The following is an 11,324-nucleotide window of genomic DNA, read 5'->3' as shown; positions in this document are numbered from 1 at the left end:
CCTTCAACCTATATGTTTAGGATATTCATACAGAACCCCCAATCTATGATAAATGCTAAGCACTTTTGCAGGGTAGCAATAATCAACAAAGAAATGTTGGTGCTTATTGGAGATGAGTTTAAGTCATAGAATCTGCCTTCAAGAATCTTGTTGAGGATATGGGTCTAACACACAAGAAATAATTAGAAAATAATATGAATGTTAATACAAACGTATAATCAGAGTGCTATGGGATAGAGAAAAGGACAATATCAATGTGGACTGAGCACCTCAGGAGAGAAACCAATCAAGTATGTTTCAGCAAGGCTCCTTACCCCTCCTATGATCCTGAGCATCCCTAATGAGTGAATGAATGAATGACCTATTCATTCGAGAAACTGATGTGCCTTGGCTATTTTAAGTCCAGAAGTCAGTTTCTCTCAAAACTACCAATACCATAATATGGAGGCCATCATGACTGAGGCTGAAATGACCTCCCTGGCTGTATACTTGATTATCTACTCAAGTCTCCCCAACCCCTCCAACTTGTAGATGTATCCTTGATTGCTCCTGTCCAATCCTTATGTGAGGGTTTGTGTCATTCTTTGGGCTAGTGAAAATGCAACCGATTACTTTTTAGACTTAGTGGCTAATCTGCCTCTTCTACAGAAGCCTCTGAAAAGGACTGTGAGGAAACAAAAAGGAAGACAGAAGCTGGATCTTGGCATGGAAAAGCTGGTAGAGGACAAGCGAAGAGCATGTGTTTCCAATTCCTGTTGGGTGGTGCGTCATGAGAACTTAGGGCCCCTACTGTTCACAATAATGATTTTTCTTAGTATAAAATGGCCAAAGAAGACTGACCAAAACTCAAAGGAATCATGGATATCAGGAATGCCTATATTCTTAATGGAATACCAGAGAGAAGTCAGAAATACACTACAATTGTACAGTTATAAATGGCTATAGCACAAGTGGTAAGTGCAAGATCTTAAGAGCTCCTGTATTTCAAAATTTCTGTCCCTATGAGTACTCATAAGACTGAGGGCAAATAGTCAACTTTTCCAGTAGATGCACACTTATTGATCAATTGCTTGATCTTAGCCCAGGGATCCCAGAATACACATCAAATAAGAGTGATACACAGAAGAGAAAAAAAATTCATTTTCACTCTTCCCAGGAACATAATCTGTACCTTGAAGGGCAGAACTTTTGGGCTCTGACCAGCACTCTGGATCATGGTGACGGACATAGGATGGAATGATTACCACCGTCCTTTTGGGAATGGTCAGCCCATTATCTCAATGGTTTTCTTACAGACTCTTTGCAGCCTGCCTGCTATGGGGCACAACCTGAATGTTTCATTCACCACCACATCTAGGTACTCCATCTGTATCATAACATCATAGGTGACTGGAGCCTGGGAAGAAGAGAAACAAATTCCAATAAACTAAGGCTACAAACAAGATCTGATCTTTGTTGATCTTAAACTCAGTTTGTGCCAGATTAATCATAGCCCTGGTCACCAAATGTAATAAAAACAATTTCAAAAACAACAATAATAAGAATACCTTCTGAAAAAGTTATTTTAAAAACCATTGTCATTAATAAACCTATGAAAAGGTGGGGGTCGCTAAATTTCCCCACTTGCTGGTGAAGTGTTTGCAAATTTTTTCGTTCTATCAAAAATAAATTAATATTCCATGATAATAGTTTCTAAAAATTAACACTTTTGAGCTCATTGATCTAGTCAGGATCATTGGTGACAAAATCATCACTTGACGCTTACTAGAATGAAATGAAGATTAATTTGATTGATTCTCTTCAAAATCGTACTCTTGGAACTGTTACCAACTTGGAAATTGAAAGCTTGTCTTAGACAAAATTGTCATCATCCAAGTTTTTCTTTGAGATCTTTTGACGTCCTTTTTTCTTTTTAGTGTCTCTTTACATCTTCCTGATTTTCCTGTTCCCACTTCCTGTTATTTAGATTCCTTCCTAAAGTCACTTCCCTCCATTCCAATCCTAGTCATCCTCTCAAATAAATACTTGTCAGTGTTTGAAAGCTATGGTTTTAGTTGACAGTTGTTGAAGATTTATGTTTTAACAGGGGCTCTTGAAAACTGGAATGACTGTGTGATGGCGAAATGTAGATGCATTAAAGGAGATAGTTTAGGGGACTGGAAACTTCCCCACATTCGACCACATAAGTAGCTGCTTACTTATAAGACAATCTTTATTCACATCTTTTGGTTCTGACACTCTTCTTTATAGCTCAGGGAACAGTGATGGGGCTGGGGACATAGGATGAATACTCATCAGCCTATTTCAGTCATACACAACTCTTCGTGACCCTTTTGGGGTTTTCTTGGCAAAGATGCTGGAGTGGTTTGCCATTTCCTTCTCCAGATCATTTTACAGATGAAGAAACTGAGGCAAACAGGGTTAAGTGACTTGCTTGGGGTGACACAGCCAGTAAGTGTCTGAGGCTGAATCTGAAATCAGATCTTCCTGACTCAAGGCCCAGAACTCTATCCACTGCAGCAATAGTTGGCTCTTAATAAATTTTATTGACTGACAAACATTACCTACCGATTTTGACGAAGTTTGGGCCTTTTGTTTCTGAGATATATTGCCCTCCACAAGTAGAACACACAAGTGTGTCTATGATTTTTCCCTGTTCTTTGCCCCTTCAAGTCCTCACAATGCTCTAGGATCAGGGAAATACACAGTGGCATGTGTGCTTTCTATGTAGTCTATACAGAGATAGCTGGGTGAGCCAGAAGCAGAAGAGAAACTCTACTTTCCCCATTCTTTTCACACTCACTGCCCACTCACCTTGTTGGGCAGAGTGACATCCGTCTCCTCTCACAGATTCTGCTAGATTTTGGGGAATGACCAAGTTATAAGCAAGGCAGGAAAGGGTAAAACTGGTGGTTTCATAGCCAGCAAAAAGAAAGATAATGGATTGAGCCAGTATTTCTTCATCACTCAGAGCTAAAAAGAGAGTAAGGGAAGATATTCAGCAGTCATTAAACCTTTTAACATATCATTCAGTCAAAACACAAGAATTCATTAGAAGAAAATTTACACAAAGACTCCAGAATAAGAGAAAAATTAGGGGATGTATCTCTGATTTCACTGATGAAGGGAAAGAATTCTTAACCTATGGTCTGTGGGAAGATTTTAGGGTCTTGTCTGGGAAAAATAAATTACATATTTATTTTTTCACTAACCTCTAACTAAAATTTAGCATTTCCACCAAATACAAATGCAGGTAACAAACAACTCTAGTATTAATCTTTATCAGACTGTCAAAGGAGCCTATTACACACACACACTTATATATATATGCGTATATATGTATTTATAACATATTGTATATTATATATAATGTGGGATGTGTGTGTGTGTGTGTGTGTGTATCCTGTATTAACAACTGCTTGGGAGTATGAGACAGCCAAGGCCCACATAGTCAGTGGATCTGTATGACTCCAAGGCCAACTCTATGCATTGGTCCTTGCTGCCTCCATCTGGCTAGGAAATATTTGTAAATAGGATTCTCATTTATTGCCTGAGTTTACACCACAGTAACGCTCATTTTAAGGGAGGGGAAAGGCTAAGTGAGTTTGCGGACTGCCTTTCTCCCTTTTGTGTTTTTTCCAACCATCTACTCCTTGTCTGTCTCCCTCATTTTCTGATTCAAGTTGCATCAAAAATTATTTGTTTTGTTCTGTTTTTCACATCATTCTCTCTTCATTCTCACACATGGAGAACCATCAGTGGGTACAATGGTGGGATTCAGGGGTCATTAATAAGCATACCTCCCACTTGCACACTGCCTTATCATTACAAAGTATTTTCAATACATTCTCTTATTTGACCCTCACAGCTACCATATGGGAAAGGGAGTATGTACTTCCTTCTCTCCTCTGACACTGCTCCCACCCTGATGCAGATCCTGGTCACTTTATGCCTTGATTACTGCATTGATGGTCTGGTGGGTCTGCCTGACTCAAGTCTCTACCCATTCCAGCTCATTCTCCACTGGACTGTGAAAATGATCTTCCTTAGGTATGAATATCACACATGCACACACGCATGCACACACACACACACACACACACACACACACACACACACACACAGCCCAATCCAGCTACACTGGTCTCCTCACTATTCCAAAGCAAGACACTCCATCTCAAGACTCCAGGTTATTTTCACTGGTACTCTCCCTCCTCATCTCTGCCTCCCCTGGCTTCCTTCAAGTCCCAGCTAAAATTCCTTCTTATCTGGGAAACTAATCCCCATCTCCCTTAATTCTATTGATTATCTCCAATTTACCTGTATATATCTTGTTTGTACATTCCATTTGCAGGTTGTCTCCTCCATTAGATTGTAAGCTCCTTGAGGGCAGGAATTGTCTTTGGCCTCTTTTTTTATTTCCAGAACTTAGCACAGTGCCTGACACATAGAAGACACAATAAATGCTTATTGATTGACTGACTGATTTATTTCCCCTTCTTTGGGTAAGGAAACTGAGCCTTAGAGAAGTGAATTGCCCAAAGACACAGAACTAGTGACTAGAGCTGAATCCAGAACCCAGGTATTCTTATTCCCAAATCCACTGTTCTCTCCATTTTCCCACACTATCTCCCTGAAGTTAACTCCCAATAGAAATTCTGAAAGAATCCTAAAGAATGAATAATGTATTCAGAGCTTTCGGCCATATTCTGTTCAGAGGCAAAATAAGAACAGCATCTCACTAAATTGAAGGTTTAGAGATTTACCTAGAATGATTTTTGCAACCTCAGGGCTTAGACTTTAGGTGAAACCCATACATAGGCTCTCAATTCTAGTCTTTTTATTCTCATCTTGAACATAAGACATGAAGGTTTAGCCTATGGAACATGGTACTGCCATGTATGAAATGGTAGGAGACTGAGGAACTCATATTGTGGAAGGAAGAGACCCTTAAATCCAAGTATCCTATCTCCAATAGGACTATCTTTGTGACACTAGACAAGGTCCCAAGGTCCCAGTTTCTTCATCTATAAAATGAGGAGTTGAACTAAATGCCCTCTGAAGTTCCTTCAGTAATAATAATAATAATAACAATAATAAAATAGCTGGCATTTATGTGACACTTAATATGGTTTGCAAAGCCTTTTATAAATATTAACTCATTTGATTCTCATAACCACCCTGAGACATAGGTGCTATTATTAACCCCATTTTATGGATACAGAAACTGAGGTATACAGAGGTTAAGTGACTTGCTCAGGGTCACAAAGCTGGTGAGTATATGAGCTTTTATTTTCACCATTAACACCTTAGACAATCCTGGCAAATGGCAATATATTTCTTTCCATGTCTGGAATACATTCCCTCTTTATTTCATCCTCCTAGAATCCCTCGCTTCTTTCAAAACTTACCACAGATGCTACCAACTACACTATGACTTTGTTGATGCCTCCAGTTAATGCCGTCTTCCTTTCTCAAATGAACTGGTATTTACTTAGTCAGGAACATGGTTAATACCTCCAGTATCATGTACATTCCTTAAGGAGACAATTTTAGCTTTTTATCTTTGTATCCCCAGAACTTCATTCACATCTCCTTAATCAATAAACATTTATTAAGTACCTACTAAATGCCAGGTACAGTACTAAGCACTAGGAATACAAAAAGAGGCAAAAGACAGTCCATGGCCTCAAGGAGCTTACAATCTAATGAGGGAAACAGCATATGAACAAATATATACAAAGCAAGCTATATACAAGATAAAGAGAAGATAATTAACAGAGGTGAGGTACTGAAATAAGAAGAGTTTGGGTAAGGCTTCCTGCACAAACAAAATATATACAGGATAAGTAGGAAATAATTAAAAGAAGGAAGGCTTTAGAATGAATAGAGGCTCAGGGAGGCTATGTGGTGTAGTGAACAAAGTACCAACCCTGGAGCCAGGAGGACCTTAGTTCAAATTTGGACTCAGACACTAAAGACTTATTAGCTGTGTGGCCTTGGGCAAGTCACTTAACCCCAACTACCCTACCTTCCCCCCTCCAAAAAGAGGGAAAAAAAGAATTAAGATAGGTTTAACTGAATATTTAACTAAATTGAATATAGTGTAACCTCTCAGCTAACTGGGGAACTTTCTATATTCCCTCAGATGACACCCTTATTCAATTTCACCATATATTCACCACTCATAGGCCTCCCTTATGCCTGAGTTACTTCCATAGGAGCTAATCTCATCTTTAGAGGTCTATGAGTCAATCAGCAGCTATAGAAAATCCACTGGGCTCTGGAAACAGAACAGAAATCTCTGATGATGGAAAAAAACACTTGGGAAGAAAGAAATCAGCTATGAATGAAACCTCTTAATGGCCTCAGGACAGGATGAACAACCCAAGAACTAAATTATTAGCAACATCTTATGGTTTTAACTTAGGGTTAGGATTAGAATTAAATACAGATCCAGTTTCAAAGGACCTTCAGGGTCAAGCAACCTAAGCCTCCTGTGTAATTTAAAGGGTCCTTTCCCAATGGAAATTCTAGATGAGGGTACAGAGGGAGGAATCTGATTATTTAAAATGGAAAATTTTAAGCATTCCAGAAAATATATCCATTAAACATGTACCTGAAAGGATAGAGAATGTTATCCCAAAATTGGATGTAAATACACAAGAGCCCAGATGTGGAATTTTTAATATAATGGTGTTCATGTGATTATATACTATTATTAAGCATGCTTCATCATATATTCAACAGTATCTCTCTCTTTCTCTCTGTCTCTGTCTCCCTCTGTCTCTCTCACTAAAACTAGCTCTCTTGCCTCCCCTGTCCACCATTCTTCGATGAAAATTCAATGTCAATGTAAATGCATGACAAACTTGCTGGTAATTCAACTGAACTTTTTATTTGAGATTGCCTTCAATCATTTCTGCCCAGGTTATAACTATGGCTAAAAGGAATACTGGGGTTAAAGTATGGGGGGGGGGGAATGTATTTTTCTTTAAAAATTATAATTTTTAAAAGAATGTTAAAAAAATTTTGTTTACATGTAATTGAGAAAAATAAAAGTCAAATATAAAACAAAAAATAAATACATAAAAATAAAGTGAAAAGAAGAATTGTAAACTATCAACACCATTTGCTAAAATATTCAAAGTCACAAATGAAAAATACAAATAAAAACAACTTTGAGTTTTTAACTCACACCTACAAAATTGGCAAAGATGACTTTAAGATGTGAAAAATTAGTGTTGGAGGTGCTGTGGAAAGATAAGCATGTTGGTATACACTGTAAATTGGTCCAGTCACTCTGAAAAACAATTTGGTATATACTATAAAAAAAAAAGTGACTAAAATGTAAACACTCTTTGTCTTGGAGGTCCCACTGCTAACCACATAGACCAAGAAAGAAAGGTATCATATACACCAAAATATTTGTAACAATACTTTTTGTGGTAGCAAATAAAAAAAATTATAAATATAGTGTGTACACATCAATTAGAGGAATGACTGAACAAATTGTGTTATGTGAATATAATGAAATACAACCTCCCCAAAAGCAGAGAAGAATTTATGAATTCAGAGAAATGTGGAAAACATACGTGAACTGTTGCAAAGAGAAGTACTCAAAACAATATACACAATGCCTGCAAAAAGAAAAGTCAAAACAGCACTGAAAGGCAGCCAAACTCTGATTAATTTTAATGACTACTCTTGGTCTTCAAGAATACATGACAAAGGGGTGGATAGGTGGCGCAGTGAGTAAAAACACTGGCCCCAGAGTCAGGAGGACCCATTCGATTCCGGCCTCAGACACTTAACACACACACACACACACACACACACACACACACACACACACACACACACACAAACTAGCCGTGTAAACTTAGGCAAGTTACTTAACCCCAATTGTCCTCCAAAAGGCAAAAAAATGACAAAATATACCTGTCTTCTTAGTAGAGGGGCAAGAGGATGTGGTCACATTGCCAGATGCAGTAACTCTATTAACCGGTTTAGCTTAACTGGCTTTCTTTGTTACTAGGGGTCAATATTGGGGTAGAAGTTTACTTTGGGAAATGACTCACTGTGTTTTAAAAAAAAGCTTTAATAAAACTTTCAATAAATAGAGAAATGGATAAAGAAACAAACCTGCTTTTTCCTAACTTTTGTATTTCTGTTAAAGACCCCACTCTTTTCCTAGTTACTAAGGCTTAAAACCACTACATAATATGTGACTCCTTCATTTCCTTCATCACCCTCACTGTAACTGTATAGATACTAAGTTCTATCAAGTCTATCTGGACAGGTCCTTCTTTCTATTCCCCTTCTACCACCCTATTTCAGAGAGATGTTACCTCTTAGATGATTTATCATCACAACCTCTTAATTTATTTATTACCTGCAGTGTTGCTTTTCTGTAATTTATGCTATACACAAGGCCTTAATCAAAATTCTAAACACATAAGTTTGCTACATAGCTCTCCTACTCAAAATCCTTCAATGGCTGAATATTTCCTAATGAATAAAGTCCAAACTTCTTAGCAAGGCTTTCAAAGTCTCTTATGATAATTCCAACCACCTTTCTAGACTTAATCCACACTACTCACTTTCATATATTCAACACTCTAACCAATAATCCAGCATTTCTTCAAGCTAATTATGTCCTTTCCTACCTCCATAGCTTTGCTCATAACCCTCTGTCACTCAATAACATCTTTTCCCAGATTTGTTAATGTTACCTAAATTTATATATGAATTATGCATTTACTCATTTGTGTAGGTTTTGCATTCCCTCAGTAGAAATAAGTTCTTTGAGGGAAGGAATTGTTTTATTTTTCACTTTGAATCCCAAACAGCTAACATATCAGAGATGCTTAATAAGTCCTCATTGAATTGATTCATGCAGGCTTCATATTTCAATTTTAATTGCATACATTTGTGAATATGCTTTATCTCCCCTATTAGAGAGTAATTTCCTTGAGAATAAGGACAACTTCTAGATTTTCTTAGTGTCTCCTCCAATGCTTACATATGGTGGGTACTTAATAACTTTTGCTTATTGGAATTTCATTGGTAGAGACCCCTTGGGACTGGGTTGCTAGAAAGCAAGCCCTATTTGATTCTACTCTTGGAAACAGGAAGTGATGATTCCACATAGAAGAACAAGAAGCTTTGATAAATGAATGCTAGAGCACACACGCATATAGCAACATACATTCTGGCACTAAAGGCATCCCTTCCTATACCTTAGTTGCTTGAAAAGATAGGGTTTCAACCATTCTGGAGGATAATTTACAACTACCCCCAAAAGGCTACAAAACTATACATACCCTTTGATCCAGCTATACTACTGCTCGGTTTATATTCCAAAGAGATCAAAGAAAATGGAATAGGATCTATGTGTACAAAAATATTTATAACAGTTCTTTTTGTGGTGGCCAAAAATTGGAAATTGAAATGATGCCAGTCAATTGGAGAATGCTGAGCAAGTTGTGGAAAATGATTGGGATGGAATACTATTGTGCCCTAAGAAGTGCTGAGCAGGGTGGTTTCAGAAAAACCTGAGAGATTTCTATGAAAAGACGCAAGGTGAAGTGAGCAGGTCCAGGAGAACATTGCATACAGTAACAGCAATATTGTAACAATGTTCAACTGTGAAAGACTTAGCTACTCTCATCCAGACAATGAGCCACAACAATTCCAAAGGACCCATGATGAAAGATGTTATTCATCTCCATAGAGAGAATAGATGAAATCTAAACTCAGATTGAAGCATAGTTTTTTCACTTTATTTTTCTTGTGTGTGTTTGCTTTCACAACACAGCTAATATGGAAATGTTTTGCATGTCTTCACATGTATAATTGCTTGCCTTCTCAATAGGTGTGGGAGGGTCAGGAAAGAAAGAGTTTGGAACTCAATTATTTTTAAATGACAACAAATCTTAAATGTAATTGGGAAATGTTTAACAAAGTAAAATATTTTTTAAAAAATAAAATATAGGGTTTCCCTAATGTTGAGTACATTCCTCTCCCCCACCTCCTAATTGAGCATTCTACCCAATCCAACCAATCAAAAACATTTATTAAGTGCTTACTATTGGAAGGCAGTAGAGTATATTGGAGGAACATTGGCTTGAGAGTCAAAAGATCTGATTCAAATCCTGCCTCTCATGCTTACTAACTATGTGGCTTTGGATAAGATGGGGGGTTGGAGGGTGAAAAAGCAGTTGAATCAGATGGCCTTTGAAACTCCTTTCAGTTTAAGATATATGATCCTATGCAGCAGGTACTAAAAGCATTTAGGTGGCCTTGAAGCCAGAAAGACTCATCTTCCTGAGTTCAAATCTGGCCTCAAACACTTACTAGCTGTGAGGCGCTGGGCAAGTCACTCAACCTTGTTTGCCTCAGTTTCTCAACTATAAAACGAATTGAAGAAGAAATGGTAAATCATTCCAGTATCTTTGCCAAGAACATCCCAAATGGGGTCATAAAGAGTCAGACACACCTGAAACAACTGTACAACAACAAGGTAGACTGAAGCTGGGCTATGAATGACTTTAAAAGCCAAACAGATGGGTCTGAATTTGATCCTAGAGGCAGTAGGGAGCCACTGCAACTTCTTGGCTTCCAAAATTCCTTCAGTCTGAGGCATCTCTCAATAAAGAATCAATTAGTAAAATTCAATTAAAAAAGACTTTACTTTTAATGGCAGTTCATCAGAAAACTGTTTATTAGATCCCATCAAGCCTTCCATTATGTAACTGCCAAGTACATTATGTGGGAATCTTTTCAATGTAGCCGCAGATGAAATTGTCAAAGTAGGTAACTGTGTATTTTCCCTTTCAGAGTTGCTTCTCATCCCTGGGAAGAAAGTGTAACAGTGGAAAGAAAACTTTGGAGGTGGGAAGGGGAAGGATGGTCAGAGGAACTTAAAGTCCTAGCTTCATCCCTTACTAAATAGGTATTACTTAGCAAGTTAAACCACACCTATACCCCCACCCTATCCTCACACACACACTCTGGACCTGAGTTTCCTATTCTGTAAAATGATGTGTGTGGTCTCTACTAATGCTGACATTCTATTACTCTAGGTATGTTTCATCATGGGGACTTCCCTCTCCTTCTCATTCTTTCTCAACATCCATGGACTATGGATTTAACATCCAGTTTCTTCCACATATTGTCCCTATATCTCATTTCTCAACCAACAAATGTCTCCTATGTGTCTACCAAGTCTATTAAGTGTCTATTATGTGCCAGACCCTGCTCTAAATACTGGGGACACAGTTAACTAAAAGTAGCAAATTCATACTAGCTGATTTTCTCAT

The 11,324-nt window shown here is 37.8% G+C and overlaps 1 protein-coding gene across 1 annotated transcript in view; it reads right to left on the bottom strand.

The window, feature by feature from the left end:
- Positions 1–289: 289 nt before the first annotated feature.
- The window catches only part of LOC138159034 (cytochrome P450 3A2-like), a 37,171-nt gene continuing 26,136 nt past the window's right edge, over positions 290–11,324 (bottom strand). The window contains exons 3-5 of the mRNA XM_069085377.1: positions 4,321–4,440; positions 2,815–2,973; positions 290–1,396 (exon numbers count right to left, since the gene is read on the bottom strand). Of these exons, the coding sequence (XP_068941478.1) occupies positions 1,380–1,396; positions 2,815–2,973; positions 4,321–4,440 (296 nt within the window). The 3' untranslated portion in view covers positions 290–1,379. The remainder of the gene's footprint in view (positions 1,397–2,814; positions 2,974–4,320; positions 4,441–11,324) is intronic.

This window comes from Petaurus breviceps, unplaced genomic scaffold (genome assembly GCF_028583685.1).
Source record: "Petaurus breviceps papuanus isolate PSGF00001 unplaced genomic scaffold, PetGlider_PUasm1.0 175, whole genome shotgun sequence".
NCBI classification, from domain to species: domain Eukaryota; kingdom Metazoa; phylum Chordata; class Mammalia; order Diprotodontia; family Petauridae; genus Petaurus; species Petaurus breviceps.
The sequence above is the reverse complement of the archived record's forward strand: the minus strand, read 5'-3'. Positions and strand labels throughout refer to the sequence as shown.